This window comes from Nuphar pumila, chromosome 13, assembly GCF_984573655.1.
Source record: "Nuphar pumila chromosome 13, dmNupPumi1.hap1.1, whole genome shotgun sequence".
Taxonomy (NCBI): domain Eukaryota; kingdom Viridiplantae; phylum Streptophyta; class Magnoliopsida; order Nymphaeales; family Nymphaeaceae; genus Nuphar; species Nuphar pumila.
This window is the reverse complement of record NC_143261.1, coordinates 83,421,688-83,447,886: the sequence shown is the minus strand read 5'-3', so window position 1 is coordinate 83,447,886 and position 26,199 is coordinate 83,421,688. Positions and strand designations below refer to the sequence as shown.

The window sequence follows — 26,199 nt, the reverse complement described above, 5'->3', positions numbered from 1 at the left end:
TGATCTCGTCCTTGAGCATCTCTATCACCTGATGCTCGATCTCCATCTTCTGAGCATGGGCGTAGTTGTACGACCAGACATTGGCTAGTTTGGATCCTGGCAAGACGGTCACGATGTGGTTGTAAGGCCGTTGGGGAGGGAGGCCCTTTGGTTCTCCAAAGATGATGCCGAACTCCTACAATAGTTCTTCTAGATCCGCTCTGATCTGCCTTGAAGCAAGGCCCATCCCTTCCACCACCATCATCAAGTAGATCTAGCATACTCCCTCTCTCACCATTTAGGCAAGTTGTTTTGACTCAGCCATAACAAGGGGTGCTCAGGGTGGTGCGCAGATCTCCATCGACCGCCCTTCAAACTCGATTTGTATCATCATATCCATAAAGTTCCAGCAGACGCCACCTAAGGATTACAACAATTGCATGCCATGCACAACGTTCGCGCCTTTTATAGGCAGGACGTACATGTCAGAAGTCAGGATCGTCTCCTAAATCTCCAAGGCAGAGGGTGGTACACCGCAGCTTGATGTTGTTCCCCACGACCACCTCGAAGGGGTGCTAGGGCATCATTCCGCACTTGGCTCTCTTGGTGGTTTGTGGGCACAAGAAGTTATGCATGGACCCCTATGTCTATGAAGACCAAGATGATCATTGGGCCGATCCTCCCAAGTACCCTCATTGTCTGTGGTACCTCAACTCCGACCAAGGCATGGTATGAGATCTGCGGGACCTCTTTCGACACTTCCTAACTTGCGTCCACCAGCTCAGCCTCGTTGTCCTCACCATCTTCGGCCTCACTGTCGCACAAGAACATGTTAAGGGTTTTGCATCGATGACCCTTCACCCACACCTCATTGGAGTTGAAGTAGAGGCCCTTCTAACGTCTCTCCTCCATCCGCATGTGTGTAAGCCTCTTGACTTGGACTGCGGGTCACTCTCCTGGCCTGCGACTTGGGGGTTTGGGTCCTTGAGGTGTCCTTTTGACCTATCTGACTCGGTCTCACATGCCGTGCAGGGGTCAAACTTGGTCGGCTCGAGAGCTTCGTGCTCAGGGACACATATCTTTGGTTGGGCGTCCCCTTGTCCCTGGTCAAGGGGGAGTTACATCGTGACAACTTTTCCTTTGCCACGCAGGCCAGCTCGAACGCCTGGGTGAAGGGCGTAGGTCTTGTCGCTTGGGCCTCAATTTGTAAGTCTGTCTTGAGCTCGGTGAGAAACGTTCTCATAAACAACTCTTGGACCAGCTTGTCACCAGGTTACTCAACCACTCGAATTCGGCCTGATATTCCATGATGTTGCCCTGCTGGAGAATCTTGGACAGTGTCACATGGTGGTTGGTGTATGCTGAAGGCCCAAAACATATCACCAGGGCTCGAGAAAAAATTTCTCAAGAAAGAGTACCCATCTGAGTCTCGAGCTAGTGGTACCAGTGTATGGTCTCATCCTCTAGATGAATAGAGGCAAAGGCAAATCGGTCTCCCTCGAGCATTTTAGCAATTCGGAAGTATTGCTCAGCACGAAAAACCCAACTAGTAGGATCGTCATCGACGAACTTAGGGAAGTCCAACCAGGGTTGGCGTGCGATAACGGATCCCTATGTGGATCCGTTCTCGGAGTCGTGACCTCCTGAACCGTCCAGACAGCCGAAGCCACTTCCCTGTGCTTCACGGTTTTGGATACTGTCCAAAATCCAAAGGACTTGCTAGAACCGTTCATCCAGCTTCATATTCAAAGCATCGATCTCATTTTGCATAACGTTGAACATGTTGTTGACTTGTCTATCACGACTGTGGATCTCTGTACGGAGCTCCTCAATCTTCTCTTGAGCTCTCGTCATCATGCGGTGTCAAGATTGGTCATGGGGAGTTAGCAAAAATCGCAACAAACGACGTTGGATCACCCCCGGGCGGAAACATAAAGGGTGTGGGCCCTTGATGGTGTAGAAAAGAATCTGATAAAGCACCAAGAACGCAAATCTTGTTGATCTTGGTCTGCAAGAAGAGCCTCGCTTTGATACCAAATGTTAGAACCCAATCCTAAGAAGGGGTGAATTCTACAGTAGGGCGCCAGGGTTGGTTAAACTTACCCTCTGGAGGGGTCGATTTTAGCAATTGTGTTATGAGTTGTCTAAATTCAAAATAGGGCATGGGAAGATAGAAGGGGTGACTGACCTGACATGGTTCCCAAGAGGGAATGTCTGGGGTTGTTCCAGGGCAAGAGGGAGACAATCAATCTTGTCGGTCTGCGTGCGATGGATGGGCGTGTGGAGGGAGAAACTCAATCCCTTAGGAAAAACGTGAACCAAAGAGTGAAGAATAGAATTCTCTCAATAAACTTCACTGATTTTTTTATTCAAATAATAAACTTATTTATAGAACCTAACAAGAGTCCTAAGCACATCAATAAACCGAATAAAGAAGAATCCTATGCCTAAACCAACTTAAGAAGGAAGAGGAAGCCAGAGTGAGGAAGGACTCCCACTAGAAGGGGTGTCCTCCAGAGTCCTACTCACATAGGAATCACGGAAGCCCGCTCCTGACAGGGACTCTGAGGACATCCCTCTCTGGACGGATTCAAGATCTAGACCACAGGTAGTGGCATTTGGTCCTCAGGTACAAACCCAGGAGAGGCGGTCTACAACAATGTCAGTCATTTTTGCATGCATGTTAGGTTTTCCCACCATTGGGACTCGTGCAAGGAAGTTGGATATTCTAGAAGTGGGGTCTTACAACCCTTGATATGTCCTTCCCCAATCATTGTCATGTTGTCTTCACCCCTTGATGAGAAAAGCATAAGCCCCATAGGAATCTCTCCTCCTGGGTGGTTTTACGCACCACGCTCCATCAATGTGTCCCACAAGCTACTCTCAAGCCTTGTTGGCTCCCGAGCACTAGTGTTATCTCATCTCAAAGGAGAAAGTTCAGTCAATATTGTTTGCTCTTCTTTAGTACCATAGTCTATAGTAGAAGCCACTCATTTGTTATGTATGGAGTAACAAAATGTGAGCAAGAAAGAACCGAGCCCCATTAACCATTTATTTGGTTATTATGTTAATATATGTTGCTTCCCAAAGTACCTTTTACAAGCAGCAGATTTTAAGTATAAAACCCATGAACTACTGCCACCTTGTATTTTGATCAACAACCCCCAATTTTTTAATGGACAAACCATGACATTTTGGTGTTTATGACAAAGTATAAAAATATAGCAATTAAGTGTTCACAACTTAAAGAAAAAAGTAGAAAGAGTTTACGTTAGATTATAGATGTAACTATGCAATGATTGCATATGAAAATTTTCAAGGCACAAAAGACAGTGCATGACTGGTGCAACATGACTTTATTCCTAGCAGAACATCTCATTTAATTGCAAGACTTGTTCCTATTTGTTTGTATCCGCCATGGATGTGGTGATAACTGATAACAATACAAGATGAGGTTGCATCTTGCACACTGCTTCCAGATAATATACTACCAGTAAGTCATACTAGAGAGACAGATCAGAATTCAGAGTTATGAAGGGAAACCTAGAGGGTTACAAACAAATGAACATTGATTACAAGATACCGCAACTTTAATAAGTATAGACTACAAAGGAGATTATAACTAAAACAGGATACCTGGTAGTTTTGTAGTGCAGTAAATTTTAGTGCTCAGGATCCGCTATATGATAAGATAGCAGATCTAAGAAGATTACCAGCAGGAAATGTTCAAGACAGAAAAACAAAGATCAGTGACCCTGCAATTTTAAATCATTAAACTCATCATTAATTCCCCAAGGCAATCCATTCTAGCCTTGACACCGCTAAAATCTATTCCAAACCCTTGGACCCTTGGTTTGAATTTCCCTTAGATGCCAAAGCAGAAATGAGGATATGGGAGCAGTGCATGAAACAGAATCTGAAAGTGATTATTTAAAAATTTTAGAGGTTTCAAGAGCAGGAACCAAGCAGGAAAGAGTACGGGGCATCATGTAGAAAATGATATGTGAAATCATACGAACAAAGGAATTGAGATTCCTGAGGAAGCTAGGCTTCCTAGATGAAATAATCTGGATTTCTTGATCATGAGATTCAGGACTCCCATGCAGGACAATAGAGACTCCCATGTAAAGGGAATCAGGGTTTTTGAACAAAAGAACCGGTATTCCTGCTCATGGGAATCGAGAATCCTATAAGACGGGAATTGTGATTCTCATATGTAGGAATGGGGATTCCTAAGCAAGGGAATCACAACTCTCAACTGCATCTGCTTCATGCTTCCCAAGAAGCACAATTCCTACAGTTCCAAGCAGGCAAGCACTTCCGTTAATTATGGAATTCCCACTCTCAGGATAGTCCTGCTTCTCAGGGTTATATATAGCAACTAAAACTTGAGACAAAAACTTGCTCCAAAGAAGGTTCTCAAAATAATGTATCACACCAAGCATGCCAAGAACAGAGAAGGCACAAAGAAAAAGGCCACAATTTCCAGCCAAAGCTTAAAAATATGTGGCAAAGTATGAACCAAAACAGTCTTAAGAACAAACTAGAAGTGGAGTTGAGACAATTTCTAGGAACCATTACTTCTGAAAATTTTGGATTACTTTATAGATATTTACCGCAACACATGCCAACGATATTGTTTACAAAATGTTTCCCTTTAGCGATTAGAGAACACCTGAATTTGATCTAGCTGGGATCGGGTGGCGCCCTCAACAAGTTCTCCATTACTCTTCTTCATTCTTTTCCTCCTCTTTCTTTCAACAAATTGGAAAATGGGGCAAGCTTTTGCAATACATACATGCCAAAATTTCTCATGACATCAATAACCCACATACCAGAATAGTTGAATTATTGCATATATTGGAAAAAAAAACAAATCACCCAAAATAGTTTATTAATCGAAAAGCACAGGACACAACAGAACAGCGATCACAAAAATCCATGATCCACTTGTTTCTTTGCAAACAACCCTAAATACCACTGAACACAAAAAGGATAAACAAAAAAAAGATCAGCTATAAAAGATGGTAACCCGGGGATGCACACTCATGCTTCACGCCCTCGATCATGCACGGCGAATACCAATTTAACAAATATTGACATTCGATCCAAATTCAGGGAAACGCCAATTTCCATTTACTTAACCAATATAAACAGGAAGAACAAAGCGAAAAATTGACAGATCATGCAAAACCAATGTACCTCGACCGTCCAGATAAAGAAATCCAACGGTTCGGGCGCCCTTTCCTTACTCATCCGGACTGATGTACCGTCTGTGGAGAACCTAAATTTGCGCCTCCTTCAAAACCTTTAAGGGAAAATTACAAACCAATAAGAAGAAGAATCCTAACTCAAACCACCAATCATATTTCAGAAAGCAAAAAACAAGAAAGAACTAAAAATTTACCCTTCAAAGACCCAAAAACCGAAATCACAAGAATAACAGAGACAATTCAATCTCAGATATGGATCGTAATCATCGACAAGAAGGGAAAAAAAGGGGGAAGAAGAAGGAAAGAATAAAAGGAAGAAGTCCTGCCGAAATCCGAAACGTCGTCGGAGTTGATGATTCACGGGAAAGAAGGGTAACCAAATCCGGCAACTGGGGAACGTGGGGAATTGGGGAGAAGGTCTCTCACCGGTTCTATACGGTGGGGAATCCCCGGAAAACCATCAGAAGAAAAAGAGAGCACCCCTTCATCATCGTCGTCTCAACGAGAACGGGCTCTCTCTCTCTCTCTCTAGTAAAAGGGTAAAGAGCTTCGAGAAATGAAAGCAAACGTCATCACTTGTTAGTCCCGCGTGGTCCCACCCAACCATCCCCCTCTCTCTCTCATATGACGGATGGGAGACAGACTGCCACATCCTCAGGCCCACCAGCGTGAATGAGTGTGCGAGTGGGCCAGGTGCGACATATATCGCGATATTTTCAGTGAATATGTCGCCAAGTTTTTTGTCAGCCATTTAAGACGTTCAAAATATTGTGATATGTGAAGATATCCGGGTATTTTTAGGTTTTTTCTAAACACGTTATGAATTTATCATTCTCGAGAAAAAACTGTTTTATTTGGCAAAATAGTATTCGTTTTTATTTTGTTATGTATTTTCTTTGTTTTTTAAATTTCCAAGATTTTGCTGGTAAAAACAAGAAGTCTACATTTTTCACGATAATTTAACTGCATACATTTTTTAAACTTTTGTGGCAGTGACCGAAACAGCAGTAGTGTGTCTCTATGGCATGCATGTAAGTCCTTTCACTTATGTGGATAGTTTTGGTATATTGTGCATGTGGATATCTCATTTTTGTGGGCCTTCTATTTGCAATTGGATCGGATCATATTGGTAGTAGATCTCATCTGATCCACCACTAATTTAGTTTGATGGGTAAAAACCTTTCTATTTGACTATCAGCTCTCAATCAAGTAAGCGTGTGATCTCACATCTGCTTATAGATGAGCATTTACTAATTCTAGCAACAAAAATTATCAGTGTTGATAACTTTCTAAATGGAACAAGCTTGTCCTAAAGATATAAGTTAGGCGCAATAATTCAATAACCAAACACATATGACACAAATGTTCAAATATAGAATATCCAAATAACAAAAGAATCTAAAATATAAAATAGATCTAAATAGACTCTTCTGGTTCGCTCTACTCCAGTCTTGCATCATTATCTATTGAACCAGGTATATTGACCTTGACCCGGTGGAGGCTAAATGATCTTCCAGTTTAGTTGTGTTGACTCGTCTAGGTACAAGTCTAAATGTTCTGATCCATGCCTGCTTGCTTCGAAGAACCTAATTGGCCATATGGGTCTCATTCGACTGGATTCTACCTTTCTTAGCAATTTTCACAGGGAAATGGGTCAGGTTTGACTCAAATTTGGATCCAATTGTTACATGCTTGACTTGAATGATGACTCATTCCATTCGTAGGCCTCAATCCAACTAATTCTCCACTTAGTCTTGATATGAGCATGTTTAGAAGCAAGAAAATTTCTCATAGAAAAAGAAAATTTTACTTATGAGAAGTTCTGAGGGAAATGAGTCAGGTTTGACTCAAATTTGGATCCAATTGTTACATGCTTGACCTGAATGATGACTCATTCCATTCGTAGGCTTCAATCCAACTAATTCTCCACTTAGTCCTGATATGAGCATGTTTAGAAGCAAGAAAATTTCTCATAGAAAAAGAAAATTTTACTTATGAGAAGTTCTGATATGATAACTTTTTCAATATGAGAAAAACAGAGTGAAAAATGAGAGAGATAGAGAGATAAAAATGGTGGTGGGTGGAAGGAAGATGAAGATGAAGATGAAGTGTTGGATTGGTCCGCTTTCTGCATCGGGATCACTGTGACAGGGCAGAGCAGGCTGTTATTTAAAACAGTAAAATTACAGGGGGTGGTGCATACCTGATCCAGCCATTGTTAGGCTGTGATTACCAGAGATAGAGGTCGTCGAAGGTTCTCTGCTCAGCCAGGCTGCAGCCACCACAAGCGCAGGCTTCCTTAGGCAGCCGATGAGTAGACCTATCCCCTCCCTGTATCCTTAGTTTTTCACACACACAAGGTTGCTCATGATACCCTGTATTTATAAAGCATAGGGTGGGAACGGTTTGCGTAATCATTCCCCCTTATCCTATGCTGGTTTATCGGATGGATCATCCCTAATGTGGGGATGTATCCACGTCGTGGATAACTACCATGTCAATCGTGGTGGTTAATCCAACATTCTCCCACTTGATCCGACGATAAACCTTTTAACCAGAAAACCTTATGGGAATAACTTGATGAATAGATTGGCCTTTATAATCTATTCTATAGGTCCTTAGTTGAATCTCTAATCCTTATGAGATTAACAATAACCATAATGAAAATCAAGAACTGAAAGTGATCACTTTATTTATATGCATATGTCAAAAAGAGTTTAACAATCCCATCCTCATTATATATTCAGAATATAATCCCGGTGCTAGCCCTTTAGTAAGAGGATCAATGATCATCTCTTTGGTACCAATATTAATAATATTCACTAAATGATTTTTCGTCCTTTCTTTAACAACAAAATACTTCAATTTCATATGCTTGCATGACGTAGTACTTTTGTTATTGTTAGAAAAGGACATCGCCGCTTCATTATCACAGTAGACCTTCAGTGACTTTCCAATGGAATCGACCACCTTTAACTATGATATGAAGTTCTTTAATCATATAGCCTACGAAGTAGTCTCGTATAATGCTATGCATTATGCCTCCATAGTGTGGGAAGCAGTGGTCGTCTTATTTCCACTCCTTCAAGAGATCGCACCCTCAACAAGTAAAAAGAGGTACCCAGTAGTAGACTTTCTACTATCAAGTCATCCTCCTAAATCCGCATCTGAGTAGCCAATGACCTCGAGGTGATCAACTTTATGATACGTCAACATATAGTCTTTTGTCCCTTGCAAGTACCGCAAGACTTTCTTGACAGCCTTCCAATGAGGTAAATCTGAGTTAGACTGAAATCTGCTAAGCATCCCTACTACAAAAGAAATATCTGGTCGAGAACATGTTTGCGCATACTGCAAGCTGCCAACAACTGATGCATATGGATAAGCATCCATCTGTGCTTTGTCAATATCGCTCTGTGGACAATCATTTAGGCTCAGCTTATCACCGTTTGATATGGGTGTTGAACTAGGAGAATAATTCTCTATCCCATATCGTTTTAATACCTTTTCTATATAGGATCTCTGGGAGAGGCCTAGAAAACCTTTTGCTTTGTCTCGACGAATCTCAATGCCAAGAACATAAGCAGCGTCACCCATATCTTTTATGTCAAAATGTGATGCAAGAAATTATTTTGTCTCTAAAAGAAACTTTATATCGTTGGTTGCAAGTAAGATGTCATCCACATGCAACATCAATATAATGAACTTACTCTCATTTTCCTTAAGGTATATACATTGATCAATAATATTTTTTGTAAACCCGAAAGTCACAATGACTTGGAAAATTTTAATATACCACTGTCGGGAGGCTTGTTTAAGTCCATATATTGATTTGTTAAGCTTGCAAACTAAACGATCATCTTCAGATAAACCAAGAGGTTGTTCCATGTATACCTCTTCATTCAGATCCCCATTGAAAAACGTTGTTTTCATATCCATCTGATGTAGCTCTAAGTCATAATGAGCTACGAGGGCCAAAATTATCCTCATTGACTCCTTAGTTGAGACATAAGAAAATATCTCATTATAGTCAATGCCCTCCATCTGGGTGAATTTTTTAGCAACCAATCTTGCTTTATGTCTCTCTATGTTACCTTTGAAGTCCTTCTTAGTCTTAAAGACCCATTTACACCCTACGAGTTTTACTCCTTTAGGTAGCGTGACAAGATTTTACACTTGATTTTTAGCCATAGAGTCTAACTCTTCTTTCATGACTTCTATCTAGTGTGAAGATTGTTTGCTTTCAATAGCTTCCATAAAAGTCAACGGGTCATCATCTATATCTATGAAATCACCAGGCTCCTGAAGGTACACCACATAATCAGGATATATGGCAGATCTCCTAATCCTTGTGGATCTCCAAATAGGTTGTTCTTCACGCTCAGATTGAACCTGATCATCTTGTTCGTGCTCTTCTGCATTGTCCATAATAGGTTCACTTTGGATTTATGCATTAACAACCGAATGATAAATCACATCATCATTATGAATAATAATGTGGTATCTTTCGATATTTTCCTTAACATTTGATGAAACTGGATCTTGTACTTCCTCAAAACCAAGGCTTTGAAGTGCACTTAATCCTACTGAACCATCTTCTATGAATTTTGCCTTATCCGTTTCGACAATCTATGATGAGTGAGATGGGCAATAAAACCTGTACCCTTTTGACCTTTCTGGATAACTAATGAAATATCCACTAGTTGTTCTTGAATCAAAGGCTTTAATATGTGGGTTATACAACTTAGCCTCTGCAGGACATCCCCATATGTGCATATAAGACAGTGATGGTTTCCTACCTGTCCATAACTCATAAGGAGTTTTAGGCACAGATTTTGTAGAAACCTTATTCAAAATATGCACAACAGTCCTTAAGGCTTCACCCCACAACTTTATGGGAAGCGTTGAATAATTCAACATAGCTCTGACCATTTTCTTAAGCGTACGATTTCTCTTTTCATCTACATCATTCTGATAGGCACTACCAGGCATGGTATATTGAGGTACAATGTCTTCCTCTTTGAGAAATCACGCTAATGGTCATTCCCTTTGCCCCATCTCAGTAAATCTACCATAATATTCGTCACCTCTATCAAACCTAACTATCTTAATAACCTTATCAGTTTGTTTTTCTACTTCTTTCTTAAATTCCTTAAACATCTGAAAAACATCAGATTTTTCAAAGATCAAGTAGATATACATATATCGAGAATAGTCATCAATAAAGGTGATAAAATATTTTTCGCCTGTCTAACAGGGGGGAAACGGTCCACATACATCCGTATGGACCATCTCCAATATCTCACTACTACGTTTGACACCCTCTTTATATGTGTTTGCATGCTTAGCCTTTATGCAATCAACACATGGGTCATTGTCGGTAAAATCTAGAGATTTCAAGATGCCTTCATTTACAAGTCCCTTTATTCTTTTTTCAGATATATGACCCAACCTTCGATGCCAAAGCATGTAAGATTTATCATTTGTCAAGCTACGTTTATTTCCAACCAATGCGTATTCAGAAGTCAGAGACTCCTGAGTTTGTATCTTCACATTCAATCTATATAAATCATCATAAACTGATGCAAAACCAATTTCAATTGAATTTCTATAAATAAATAATTTGGAATTTTAAAACTTAAAACAATATCCAAATTTAACCAACTTCGAAATTGAAATTAAGTTTATACTATATGATGGAATATAAAAGACATCATGAAGATCTAAAACTATGCCTGTATCCAGAGTAATCCTGCAGGTTCCAACACCCTTAACATGTGAACGCATCTTGTTTCCCGAATAGATGCTCTTCTCATGCATTGTTGGTTCCCTTCTGCTCAGGAACAACTGTAGACAGTTAAAAATATGAACAATATCACCAGAATCAATCCACCAGCTATTTTCAGGAATTTATAATAAATTACATTCATGAAAAATAAATTACAAATTACCTCTCTTTTCCAACCACTTTTTGTACTTTATGCAATCTGCCTTCCTGTGTCCCTTCTTCCTGCAAAAGAAGAACTTTATGGGAGCAGGGTCGGATTGCTTACTTTGGGATGACTTATCCCTAGTTGGCTTCTTCCTAGCATTTCTTTTAAATGCATTCTTCCTTGGTTCTACCTTGAATGCATGAGAAGTCATATGTGCACTCTGCACCTTCTTCCCTTTCAACCTCTCTTCTTCTTCAACACGCTTAGACATGAGTTCATTAAATGTTCATTCATCATTATGTGTGTTGTAAGAGATTTTTAAAGGTCTGTATTCCAAGAGTAAAGACATTAAAACTAAATGCACTAGGAAAGAATCAGAGATGGTGAGCTTCATGTCATTCAACTGAGACGCTATGTTTCTCATTTCCGAAATGTGCTGGCGAATATTTTCCCCTCTAGAATATTTCATATTTATAAGTTTTGACATTAAGATACTGTCTCTGACCTTGTTTGAACTCACAAACTGTGCCTTAATGGCATTCAGGAATTCCCTCATTATTCTGTATTGTGAGATAACACTGTGAATATTCTTAGCTACTTTAGATTGCAAAAGCAACAAGCTAAGCCTATTCGAGCGCTCCCACTTCTTAAAAGCAATCTTTTGATCAGCAGTGCTTTGATTAGTGAGGACAGCATGCTCATCTATCCTTAGGGCCAGATCTAAATCCATATACCCTAATATAAAAAGAACAGTTTATTTCCAATCACTAAAGTTAGATTCATCAAGAAAAGGTATTGAGCTTGAGCCATCTAAAATCACAGAACTAGAAATTACACGACAAAAGACACGTATCAAGAGGCATTTGTACGAGACTAAAACTTTAGTGGAAAAAAGCAAAAGAATAAAGACCTTTAATATGCTTATTTTCAGGCGAGTGAAGGGGGTCATCGGAGTCCTACTTTGGTAAGAGCTCTGACACGCGAAACCACTTCACCTACCGACCATATTCGGTAAAACTAAGGTTCTTGTGAAGTTAGACTATCGACACAAGGTACCTTTGGATACACATGTGTGATGTATCTTGACATATTTACCTTATTCTACCCTACTTAAATTTCAAACACAATAAAACTACCTTTGGGTCGTTTATCGTTTCATGAATCTAAGTACAATGTGGATATCGACTTAAACTGTATGATAGCATGGAAATTTTTTAATGACATTCGTGTATGCAGTCACTTTGGTGACGTAAACACACTAAGTCATCTAACTATATTTAATGCCAATAACACCTTGAAATGGTCCGAAAACTTAATGGACCAGTCATATGACCCTCGAAATGGTTCGAAAATTGAATGAACCGGTCAAATGACCCATGAACTGGTCTGAAAACTAGATGAACTGATCAAATGATCCACAAATCGGTCTGAAAACTGAATGAACCGGTTAAATAATCCATGAACCGATCCAAAACTGGATGAACCAGTTATAATGACCCACAAACCGATTCTAAAACTGCATGAACTGGTTAAATGACACATGAACCGGTCCTAAACCAGTTGAATCAAGCTCTGAATTGGTTCAGAATATACCGAACCGGGTCTGTAATACTTTGAATCGGTCTCTGCAGTAGTGAACCAGTCTCAGTTGTCTGAGAACCGGTTCCAGAGAGATCCAGATCGGTTTAGAAACATGTCAAACCGGTTGAATCGATTCGTACCCAGTTACAGTTTATCTGGATCCGGTTTTGTCAGGCTACGGATCCAGAACCATATAATCTGGTTTTAATCGGACTTTGGATCAATCACTGAAAGAACCAGGTTCGGCTTACTAGGATCCGTTCCAGAGGATGTTTTCGGATTCAGGATCTAAGACCCGAAGATCTAAATCCGGACCCAACCCGGTTTATCTTCATGGGTTGGTATGGGTTATCAGATCTAGGTCTGAACCGTAATCCGATCCAAAAGTTCTTAATGGATCAGTTACAGTTCTAGAGAGAGATCCAAAATGGATCTCTTTGACCCGACCTGAATCCAATCATCATATTGGGTCAGGGTCAAATGAGCTTTAGATCCATTACCCGAGAACCGGATCCGATCCAAAGAAACTTTTATGGATCAAATCGAGTAATGTGGATCAGATCATAACATTGACCCGATCCAAATCCAAAGGTCCGTGGATCATGGGTCGAAATAGAATGGGTCCCCCACCCGAATCCTGGATCCGATCTAGAGGAGCCTTATGGATCGGTTCGGGTGGGGCGGAGCTGGATCCAAAAATGGACTCGACCCGAAGACAATTAAAACGAAATCTTAAGACGCGAAATAGGGTTTTTGAAACCCTATTTCGCCTTTTTCCTTCTCTCTCCTATGATGCAAATTGCTGTCGCCGGCTCCAGCGGTCCGGCAATCAGACGATTTGCCGACGACCCTGGTGGCAAGGAGGCGGCAACCACCACCGTCAGTGGCCCAATGGTCACTGGCTTTCGACGGTGGGGTGACAATAATCATGGCAAAAAATGCAGAGGTCCGACGACTCGATAGTCGTCGGCGACGGCTCCGACAGCTCCGACAGCTCTGCAGCGCTCTGACGGAGACGAAGGAAGAAGGGAAACAACCGACGACGTGCTTCCCGACTGAAACCCCAAAAAAATTAGAGGTAAGTCGGTCAAAAAACAATTTTGTTTTACTCTGTCGCCCTACGGCGACACCATGTCGCCCCATGACGACCTGCTGTTGTCAGCCTGCAATGTCGCCCCATGGCGACACTGCTCTGTCGGAAAAGCTCTATCGCCTCATGATGACAGTCGTTGGAAAAACACTGTCGCTCAATGGCGACAGTTGCCGAAAAAATCCATTGAGCCCGCAACGGAAGCGGGGTGTGGGCCCATAACCCATTGTTGGATTGGTCCGCTTCCGGCATCACATCACTGTGACAGGGCAAAACCAGAGCAAATTGTTATTTAAAACAATAAAATTACAGGGGGTGGTGCATACCTGATGCAGCCATTGTTAGGCTGTGGTTACCAGAGATGGAGGTCGTCGGAGGTTCTCTGCTTGGTGCAATGGTAAAGAGCTCGGCCCGTCAGCATAGAGACATGTTCGAATCTTGGGCAACCACTTTTATAAATAAGGTTAAGAGTTATGATCGACCTTCGTACACCTCTCCTTAGCGCCCTCTATGGTGCCAAAAAGGATCCGGTCCTTTGACATAGGATGGGTTTCATCCCATGTCGATTCTGGCCATACAGCCAAAGCATAAGTTTGTGAATCATTCTTTGCCGTTGATTGGATGTCTAGGCTTGAATGTAGGATGAAACCCATCCTATGTCAAAGGACTGGATCCGTAGACCTATGGTGCAAGACCGCATTGGGTACATCCCTCCGGTGGAGCAAATTTTACATCACTTTGCTTGACTTTTCCCTTCTCTCACCAAGTATTTATTGGTCTTCAGCTTCTTAATCTTTTCAATATATATTAAATCACAAACTTGTGTAAGAAAATTATGATGCTGTGATTAGGGGTGGGCACCGGGCCAGGCAGCCTTCGGGCCGAGCCGGCTGTGCTGGCCCAGTCCACCATGAGTTGGGCTTGGGCCTACAAATTAGGACCAAGCTCGGCATGAGTGGATCTATTTATTTTCGCGCATTACTTCTCCACACTCTCCTGATCTTGCTAAATCTCACTAAAAGTGAGATTTCTACGATATTTAAGCAAAAAACATGAATTTTGCATAAATATATAGTATGAATATCACAATGCTGTTTGCAAATTTTTTTTTGAGAATTTTATTAAGAGTTTCACGTTGGTAATTGCAAAAGTCTACCTTTTGATGCAAAATTCGTAAAAAGCTTTTGCAATTTATGGACTTTCACATGTTGTTGATTTATAGTGTTGCAAAATTTTGTTTTAACGTGCAAATTTATGTGTATATATAAGCGATTAGAGTGTGAATTTCATCAAAAGTTTTGCGTTGGTTGTTGTGAAAGTTTACTTTGGATGCAAAATTCATAAAAAGTTTGTAGTATTCACATACTTTTGCATGCTATCGACTTTAAATGATGCAAAATTTCATTTTAGCATGCGAATTTATATATATATATATAGGCGTTTGTGGTCATTTTTTTATTTTATTTTTTTGTATGTAGAAAGAGTGATAACCCTTTTCCCTCTAGAACCCTAACCCTTTTTTTTGTACTCTTGCAGTGATTATTGTGAAAGTTTTTTTTTCTCTATTTTTATGCCTATCGACTTCCTCAGTTAGTTTTTTGCTCCATTTCGATGATTATTATTGTTTTTGAATTTTTTTCTTTTTATATAGATATAAGCAGTTAATAGCCTTGTAGTGTTTTTGTTTGGCTATTGACGTAAATGTATTATGTATGTTTTTATGTTATTGATGTTTTATTTATGTAACCCTATGTCAATGGGTACAAATTTAAGGGTTGATCTTTTCAAATCTTGGCCATTTCTCCTCCAATAGATGTGGTTGGGGTTGACTGTGCACAAGCTTTGAATAAAAGTTACAAGAGTTATTGTAGGTTGGTTTTCTAAGTGATTGTTGTTAACTGAATGATACATCATGTGGTTGGTATAGGCAGTTATGATGGCTTATGAATAGTTAGGAGCATTTTACTGTAGCACTGATCAACTTAATTGGAGATCTATATTGGTCTATAAAAATAGCAACTATAAAGAATTTGTAGTATTGATATCTCATAAGACCAAATATGAGAAAGAGTTAATGATCCTTCTGTATAAGTATTCTTCAAAATTAAATGACCAACATATATGGATACATGTCTTGGACGATAATGACATAAAATCAATGTTATATAGTGGTAATGTTTACTTAGTTGCTAGTAAATTTATAAGTGCTAGTAAAGGTAATCGAGAAGTTATTGTTTGCAACATTAAACTAAAAGTTGTTGGTTGCAAAGTTACACAAAAAGCAATCAAAAGTGGTGTACAAGAGGCAGTTAGAAGTGATGTACAAGAATCATATCATGAGTGAAATGATAAAAATCTTATAGATAATGTGCATCTATCTTAGGTGCATTTATATATTGAACTCAGTCCTTTAGAGAACATCTCACAGTCCGCAACAGTTAATGATGAGAGGATTATTGCAACAATAGGAAAGAACCAAGACAATGATTATATAGGACAAATAGCAGGTGAGAATGATTTACAAATGACATTTGGAAAGTTAAACCCTTGGTTCTCGTTTAAAAGTTTTCATTCAATAAATATCAATTAAAAATCATTAAAGCTAATACATCTGAGTTGTATGATGAGTTGCACAACAAAAAACTCAATGATTGTAAACAATTTCAGTGGCCAACAACATACTTGAATGATGGAGAAATTGCTTGTTGTAAAAGGTTTAATGATCTTAAGCATTGTTGTGAGTTTTTGAAAGATCATGTGAACAAGAATAACTATAAATCAAATTTTATGAAGAGCCACAATAGCAGTCATTGTCGTATGCATAAGAAAGAACCTGCAAACTATGGTTTATTGCCCATGAAAGATTCACTGTATAAAGATGTGCAGAGCACTGTGCTTTCTAGTGAAGAAGTATGAAAGGGAGCATACATATGGTGGAGCAGTGAACAACCTCGTAGTAAAAAAGTGAGTTCTAAGTGGATTTTACATGTTATTCATAAACACCTGCACAATAAGTTGACTTTAAGAGAAATCATAAATGACATAAGTCACGAGGAAGGTATTGAGGTTAGTTATAAACAAGCATGGTGTGAACTTGAATTGACCAGGGTGACGATATATGGTTTATTCAAAGATTCTTCGGGATACTTTCCACCTATTGCAATCATTTGATGATGGCTAACCGAGGATCATTAGGCATCATCAAGATCGATCTAAAAAATCGATTTCAGTACATGTTCTTATCCTTCCATTCATGTATCAATGAGTTTTTTAAATGATACTTTTCAATTTTTATTATAAATGGCATATTCCTAAAAGGAAAATACATTGTTTTATTGTTGTCTTTAAGGCATTTAAAGGCAGAATTTTCACGCTTTGATAATATCAAATATAAAGATAAAGTAGAGTTTACAGTTGTCTTAAATAGACACTTAGGGTTTCAATATATTGTCCCCTACACATGGTACCTGACAGAGAGCTTTTCTAAGAAATGTGGTTCACCAATCACTTTCCAGCAATAAGGTATGGGTGCTTAACCTCTAATATAGCAGAGAGCTTTAAATTGTGGATTATTTCTATACCTGACAAGCCCCTAGTACCTCTTATTGAGACTTCATCTCATGTTGATAAAATTTTATGAGAAAAAAAAGATTAGTGGAAAGAAAATGTCATGCATTGTTGTGTCTTAGGTAAAAGAGAAGCTAGATGAACTTAAGAGAAAGGCACAACTACTATATGTGCAAGTAGTGCATTGCCTCCGACATTGGTACGAAGTGTGCGACCCATCTCATGACTATAATGTTGATCTTGAGAAGCATACATACTTTTGTCAAGAGTCGCAGGTTAGCAGAATTTCACGTTCACATATGATCTCATGCATTTTATACGAGGGCAAGCTACCAAAGGATTATTGTGATGATTTCTTAATAGTTGAATCATATCGAGCTATATAGAGTGCATATTCATTCATTTCAATGGTGGATAACGTTCCATACATCACGCCTCTGACCCTTATTTCTGTGTATCCACTAAAAGTAGGACATAAACTAGGGTGACCTAAGGTTAAGATACGGAGAATAGAACACAAGAATATGGTACCTTACAAGTGAAGTATATGTGGTGAGGTTAACCACAACATGCGAAAACACTCATAAAAGTATGTATGAGTATTCTATGTATTGAAAAAGTATTTAGCTAGTGGTTTTTAATGAATTGCTTCTTTGTAATTTATTTAATATTTTTAATGAATTGTTCTAATATCTTACGTCGATGTGTATTTCTTGCTAATCAAAATGTTGATGATATGGTATGATAACATTACTTATTTAATAATGTGATTGTTTTTCTCAAGTACTTGTTAGGTTAAATGTTCTATTGCAGGTTCATTTTTGTGCAGGGCGCTTTAACAAATTAACTTATAATTACTTTACATATTTGTTAACTCAATTCTTATATACTACAAGAAATTTGATTTTTATTGATGCAACTTTTATGTTAGTAAAAGTCTTTACTAGCGCAATCATTGTGCCAGTAAAAACCTCACCGGTAAAGGTTTTATTGACGCAATTTATATTCACCAGTGAAAATCTTTTTCACTAGCATAAAGATTATGACAGTAAAGACTTTTTACTGGCGCAAATTTAGCGCCAATGAAAAATCTGCTTCATCTTTTAAATGCCTTTATTGGCCTTAATTTAGCGCTAGTAAACGACTTTTACTGGTGTACTTATTTAGTGCACTAGTAAAAGTGGCGAATAGTAAAAAAAAATAAAAATAGCATGCACCTCAACTTGAGTCACGGCTCACCCTGAGGCGTACCAGTCTGCAAGTTCTTTAACATGTATAGGCTCACCATAAACACTGGAATGTCTTAAACATAAATCCAGATTATCATAAAATCAAGCAGAAGTATGTGTCTATTTGTCTGTATATGGGCAAGGAGGCTATGTGCATTCAACAATACTTTTTCAGGAATATCCTGATGGTCTATTATTTTCGTTGCTTTCATCCTGAAACAGCTTGGGTGGTTCATTCGGTTTGGTACCAGAACGCTGAAAATCCCAAAACCATTAGGAGGTATCCCATGTGGTAAGCTAGGTCCTGTGCCAATCTGAAGGCTCAGGTTCGAACCCCTCTGCCACTTGGGGCTTAAGAGATATCTGGTAGGGGTCTGCCTAACCCAGATTGCCTTTCAAAAAAAAAGAAAAATCATGAACGCACATGCCCCAATGCTTTCTCTTATTACGAAGGAGTGCAAAAAGAAAGCTGATATTTTTGACAATTTACAATGTCACTTAAGTCAATTCATATTTCTAAATAAAAGATTACAAACCTGTGTGTTTTCCCTATCTAACTGGGAGAGTACGTGGTTTTTGTTATTTTTAAATTACGCTTTTTTGCTATTTTGTCCCAAACCGTATTCTATTTACCTTTAACTTAGGAAAACAACGTGGTAAACCCCAAAACTGTTGAAGTACCACGCATAAAAAGCACGAAGCTAGAGGACAATTATATTGTTAGAACAATATATATATATATATATATATATATATATATATATAAAGTAATGGGTACATTCTAAGTGAAACATGCTAAATGAGTTTTTCAAGTTTTTTTTTTCATTTTATTTTTAAATTCTGACCATAGAGATGTGATATATTTACTTGATTTTATAGGGATCAGCCTTTGAAGTGTTCGATTCTGACACATGGGTGAGTTTTTATAATGCTATTCAAAATCTTTGTAAATTTTCAAGGCTCTAAATATCATTTTTTCATCGAAAACACATCATCCAGGCATATGAATTCTTAAATCGACTATGTCTAACACATTTATGGAGTTGGAACTGCAAAACAAAAAAACACCTGAAAAGCAAAAAAAACAATTTTGCACGTTTCATTTAGCATGGATCCATTACATATTGGGCTGATAAAACAAAGAAGAATTTGAGAGGAGAGAAATGAAGACAGAGGTTAATGTGGTTTGGCGTTGAGCGGCTATACAGACGATAACCAGCTGATAAGGGGAATCAGCAGTAGTCAGCGACAAATGTGGAGAGGTAACGATAAGGGGAATAAGCTGTAGTTGGCGACAAATGTGGAGAGAATCAGCTGTAATTGGTGACAAATGTGGGGAGGTAATGATGAATGTGGAGTAAGTCCTCGTCTGAACCCAAAAGGATCAGGACGTGATCACGTCATGATCATATTGGCATTTTCAAGACTCTCCCTAGAGACTCGATATTGACCAGTCCCAACTTGGCTCCAATGTCTTGAAGTTTATCACTGTCGACAACTTTAGTGATAATATCGGCCAATTGATCAGCACTCCTGACGTGTGGGGTGGATATGATCCCTGTGTGAATCTTCTCCCTCATAAAATGGTAGTCGATTTCAATGTGCTTTCTTTGTTCATGAAAAACTAGATTTGCCCTGATATGGATGTCCACTTGATTGTCGCACCTTAGTTCCATGGGCTCGATGTCAAAAAATCCCATGTCGCATAGGAGAGCTTTAATCCATACGAGCTCGCAGGATGTAGAGGCCATTGCCCTGTACTCAACTTTCGCGCTAGATCTGGCCACGATGTTTTGTCATTTGCTTCTCCACGTAACCAAATTTCTCACACAAACATGCAATACCTTGATGTGGACCTTCTATCATTCGGATCTTCTGCCCAGTCGGCATCCTAGTATCTTATAACTTTGGTATGACCGTACCTGTGCATGAGGATTTCTTTGTCTGGTGATGACTTGATATATCTTAGGATCCTATGAGCGATGGTCAGGTGAGGGATCCTTGGGTCATGCATGAACCGACTGATGAGGTTGATCGCGTATGTGATGTCGGATCTCATGACGGTGAGATAGATTAGGTTTCCCACGAGTCTTTAAAAACTATCGATATCACGTATAGGTTCTCCCTCATTCTTGGTAACCTTGTGGTTTTGGTTGATCGGCGTATTGATGGGCTTAGCTCCGAGCATGCCGGCTTCTTTGAGTAAATCCATGACATATTTTCTTTGGCACAAGAATATTTCTTTATCTGACTGGGTGACTTCTATACCAAGAAAGTAGCAAAGTTTTCCAAGGTCTTTGATTTCAAATTTTTGACGTAAGTAATCCTTCACTTCGTTAATTAACTTGAGATTGTCCCCTGTTATGATAATATCGTATATGTAGACGATAATAATGATGGTGCCTATGGTGCTCCTTTTGCTGAACATGGAGTACTCAGATGAGCTTCTTTGAAAACCAAATTGCGTCAGGGCATCGCTAAGTTTGGTGAACCATGCATGAGACGACTGTTTGAAACTGTACAGGGCTTTTTTTAGTCGATAGGCGAGGCTCTTGTTGCTCGTAATGAGGTGTGCTGGTGGTAGATCCATGTATACCTCTTCTTAGAGGTCACTGTGTAGGAAAGTGTTCTTAATATCAAGTTGATATAGGGGCAATCTTTGATTGGCGGCAACAAACAAGAGAATCCTAATGAAATTCATTTTGGCAACTGGGGCAAATGTCTCGTGATAGTCGGTTTCTTCCACCTGGGTGTACCATTTTGTGACTAGTCTCGCCTTGTACCATTCAATCGCTGTGATACTTGGTTTTATAGGTCCATCAACAACCCATCGGTCTTTTGCCTAGAGAAAGGGGAACAACTTTCTATGTCTCATTCTTTTTTAAAGATGTAAGTTATTCGTCTATAGCAGCTCTCCACAGTTCTTAGGCATTGACTTTACTGAATGTGGATAGCTCGGTGTTGGAGTATGTGCCTCTCGATCGGGTGATCTATGGATTTGGAGGCAAATTTGGTATAGAATGTTGGGACATTTGGTGGTTCTGTCAGATTTTTGTGGCATGACAACTTGCTCAACTGGATTCACGGTAAGCATCTATGCGCCTGCACTGGGTGAGGCTTCAGTGGTATCGACATTGGGATGCATAAACGAGGCATTGTCAACGACCTTGGTGAGAGTGTCATCTCTGACATCCATGGCAGGTAAGGCCAGGGCAGTGACCTGCGATGTGCGATCTCCATGGAGTTCATTGTCGAATAAGGCTGAGTCCTTGTATCTTTAAAGAACTCGACATCTCAGGAGAAAAAGAGTCTTGCTCAGGGAGTCATAGCACTTGTATCCCTTTTTTACAAAAAAGTATTTTAGGAATATGCATTTAGTCATCCTTCTTTTAGGTTTGTCCCTATGCCGCTCTTGTAGATGAACAAAGCATTTACACCCAAAAACCCATAGGTGTGACAAGGATAGACTCTCTCCCTTAATCATTTCCATGGGGTCATGTAATTAATGGGTTGGCTAGGTAGATGGTTGGATACATAGCAGGAAGTGGATATAGTGTCTGCCTAGAAGCTCTTGAGGACGTTCATGTGGAACATGAAGGCCTTGGCTATGTTCAAGAGAGTTCTATTTTTGCGCTCGGCAACACCATTTTGTTGGGGTGTGTCGATGCAGCTAGTTTGGTGGGTGATGCCATGGCTGGTGAGGTGTTCAGTGAACTTGGTGTTGACGTACTCTGTCCCATTTTTTGAACAAAAATTTTTGATTTTGGCATTGAATTAGATTTCAACCTTGTTTTCAAATTCCCTATAAGTATTAAAGACTTCATCCTTGTGTTTGAGCAAATATACCCATGTTGCATGTGAGCAATCATCAATAAAAGTTATAAAGTATCTAAAATTGGAGTACGATTCAATAGGAGCCGGTCCCCACACATCAGAGTGAATAAGAAAAAAACTCCCATCGCTTTTTGTTTTAGACAAAGAAAAGAGAATTCTAGTTTGTATAGAATATTGACATACATCACATGACTTTTAAGATAGTGGGATGTCGAAAAATATCCTTTTTAAGATGAGTTGAGAAGGGTGTCTGAGTCTAGAGTGCCACTTTTTATCTGTGTTCATCGTTTTGCGAGCAATATGGGTTTGGCTTTCTGTGTTAAGAAGGTAGAGCACATTTGCTATGTGTCCTCTACCAATCACCTTTCTCGTATTCAGGTACTAAAAAATCACATGCATAGAGGGAAAAATCGCAATACAATTATAATTTTTGGTTATCTTGCTAACAGACATGAGGCTAGAAAGAAAAGAGGGGATATATAGAGCTTCTGAGAGGCCTAAGCCATTAAGGAGAGAGACATCACCAATGTTCTGGACGAGGATCTGAGATCCGTTAGCTATGCTAACGGGGCCTTTGATAGTCAATTGGAGGTTTCTCAATAGATCGACCTTGCTCGTCATGTAGTCGGTGACGCCGATGTCGATGACCACCTAGAATTAATGAGTTTGGAACTTAGCGCGAACATGTTACCTGTAGCTTCCTTTTTTTGATCTTCGAGTATTGCTGCCAGGTTGGATTTATTGATTTGTTGTAGGAGTTGTGAGAGGTCATCAATGGTGGTTCCCAGTTTTGATCCCTTACTATTGGTATGCGGCTTTTGTTGTCCGGTGTGTCCATGAAAGTCCCAACACTTGTTTTGTACGTGACTGAGTTTTTTGCAGTGACTGCAATGAGGCCACACTTAGCCTTGTGGGTGTTCGTTCCCTCCATGTTCGAGTAGGGGGTTGGTCGAGCTCTCCCTGGAGTTGCTTGAAAAGGCACCTTTCTCATTTCAACAGGGAGCTTGAATTTGGCTCTCATGATTTTTTGGCATATTTTTTCATGCTGGATGATAGAGCAAACTTCATTAAAGTGAGGTAACTCCCTAGACATGAGGATCTGGTTCATCATGTTGTCATAGTCTTGTCCGAGGCTGGTAAGGATCTTGAACACCTTGTCCTCCTTGATACGCTTCTTGATGATATTTACATCATTAGTGCTCAGACAATATAGATTCATTTCAACTCACATGGCGTGCAAGGAGCTAATTAAGATATGAGTGAAACGACTTATCAGTTTTGGTTAGGTGCGCAATATCTTATTGGATTTGATAAACTCTCGCAAAGTTATTCTGCTCATCGTAAATGTCTCTCAAAGAGTTCCATATGTTTTAAGTAGTGTTGAGGAATAAAAGTCCCTCGACTATATTGGGGTCCATGGAGTTTAATAGCTAGGACATGACTAGGTGGTTCCCTGACTCTCACTCATCGTAGGTCAGATCTTCAGGTTTCAGAGGTACGATCTTACCAATGACGAAGCTCAGTTTGAATTTTTCGCTGAGAAAAAGGGTGGCAGCCTTCGACCAGGCTAGGTAGTTGGATCTATTCAGTGGCATAATGGTAATTTTGAGTATAGAATTTTGCTCTTTCACAACCATCTTCAACGTGATGTGCGTTGATGATGTTGCTCAACTCTTCTTTTTCTACCATCAACTACTAACACAAAGATACGTGCAACGGTAGTTATGTGGTTGTCTAAGCCTGCTCTGATATCATGATAAAACATTCGGGAATGTGAGAGGAGAGAAATAAAGATAGAGGTTAAGGTGGTATGGCGTTGAGCCTACGGCCAAGGAAGGAAAGACACTCAGTGCATATTATTTCTGTCTCACTGGGTACAACACAGGTATATACATGAAAGACTTGCAGCGATAACAACCATCCTTATCCTTGATAAGGATAATGATGTGTGCACAGAGGGATCGGCTATACAGGCAATAACCAACTGATAAGGGGAATCGGCAGTAGTCAGCTACAAATATAGAGAGGTAATGATAAGGGGAATCAGCTACAATTGGTGACAAATGTGAAGAGGTAGCGATAAGGAGAATCAATTGCGATTGGAGATAAATGTGGAGAGGTAACGAAGAATGTGGAGTGAGTCCTTATCTGAACCCAAAAGGATCAGGACGTGATCACATGGCATGATCGTATTGGCATTTTGAACATGGGCCAAACACTATAAAATCTTCGGCTCCGATCATTCGATTTTCTTTCTCACAGGATGGCAGTAACCGATCATTTGATCTGCTTTCAAATCGGCGGTAACAGATAGTTTCCAAAACCGGCACCTTTTTCAAAATAAAAAGAAACCACGAAGTCACCACCGACTACTCTCTCTCTCTCTTTGTAACGCACAAAGATCGATCCACCATTACTATCTGCATTTTTTTTTTGCTTATACTTTTCTTGTTTGTGAGTATTTCCATTGATATCTTGACGCTCTTTTTTCCCTTTCTATTTGTGTGTCCAGTGGTGTATGTATCTGGGAGATGGACCGGGGCATGGAAGCGGGATCGTCATCTTCACCTTCTTCTACCAAGATTCGCCAACGACCTCTTCTTCAAGAATGTGTTGTTTCAAGAAAACTATTGTCCAGGCCGCACGTATGCGTCTCCCTGCTTCTCCATGTCCTTCTTTGTGTTTTCTTGAAGTTTTCAATGATTGTGTGATGTGGGCTTCCTGTTTTTGCTACAATGGTTGATGGATTTTTGATGTTTGCATTAGATTTCTTACAATTTCTTCTGAATTTTGAATTCATCTAAAAAATTCGCGATATGGGTGGTTGTCTCTGTTTGCATCAGATTTCTTATAATTTCTTGTGATTTTAAGATTCAACTCGGGAATATGTGATATTGGCTTGAACAGTTCAGCAGTTCAGTTATGGGATGCCTTCTCAAGTAAGCAGGTTTATCTCTGACTTTGACACCTCACTGTTCTCTCAGTTATCTTTATGATCCATAGGTTATAGTGGTTCAATTTCGGGATAGTTTCAATCTCTGATTTTTCTTTTTGATAAATTGGGCTTCATCTAAAACCTATGTTTCTGTAACACTAGTTTCACACTTTTTGGTTAGGAATTGGATTCGTATGAATATAAAATCCTAAAACAACGAATTTTCAAGAATTTAGAATATATTCTTGGAAAATGTCTTAGTTTTCTTATAGTGTACTGAACATCACACTAGAACGTCTCATGTTGTTTCATGGTTTAAGCAGTTGGATCCCTTGCATGGAACTCTCATATTCTCACGACCGGAGGAATGGATGGTTTGATACTTAACAGTGACGTGCGGATGTATTATCATTGCAAAATTTTTACTTTTGCAAGTCAAACTGACCTTTGAAAAAGTTTTGAAAATAATTCACTTTCTTTTTAAAATGTGAGAAAATTCTGTAGAATGGAACTCGCCTGTTAGTACGATGTTCAATTGTTCCTGGCACCATAATCAGGGATAATCAAACAAATGATCAATCTTATGTTTTGCTTTGCTCAACTGTCTAAATCATTATTCTATTTCTAAATACACGAAGAAACATACATGTGCTATGACTTAGAAAAATGCAGATTGAAATCATGATGTATGCTTTTAATTTGAAAAATATATGGAAAAAGAAGGTGATTGGAAATCGTGTTTCAAACACTTTTGAAGAAGGAAAACTTGAAAAAACCCTAAAAATCGTGAGTCAGACTTAGAGAATATTTTTGAAGGAAAGAAAACTTGGAAGTTGTG

At 39.4% G+C, this 26,199-nt stretch overlaps 1 protein-coding gene across 2 annotated transcripts in view; it reads right to left on the bottom strand.

The window, feature by feature from the left end:
- The window catches only part of LOC149818916 (uncharacterized), a 29,946-nt gene extending 24,213 nt beyond the window's left edge, over positions 1 to 5,733 (bottom strand). For both annotated transcript variants that reach the window (XR_016427104.1, XM_089984472.1), the window contains exons 1-2: positions 5,387 to 5,733; positions 5,182 to 5,287 (exon numbers count right to left, since the gene is read on the bottom strand). Coding sequence is in view for 1 of the 2 variants with exons in the window: in XM_089984472.1 (XP_089840598.1) it covers positions 5,182 to 5,235 (54 nt within the window). In the remaining variant the exon portion in view is untranslated. The remainder of the gene's footprint in view (positions 1 to 5,181; positions 5,288 to 5,386) is intronic.
- Positions 5,734 to 26,199: the final 20,466 nt, after the last annotated feature.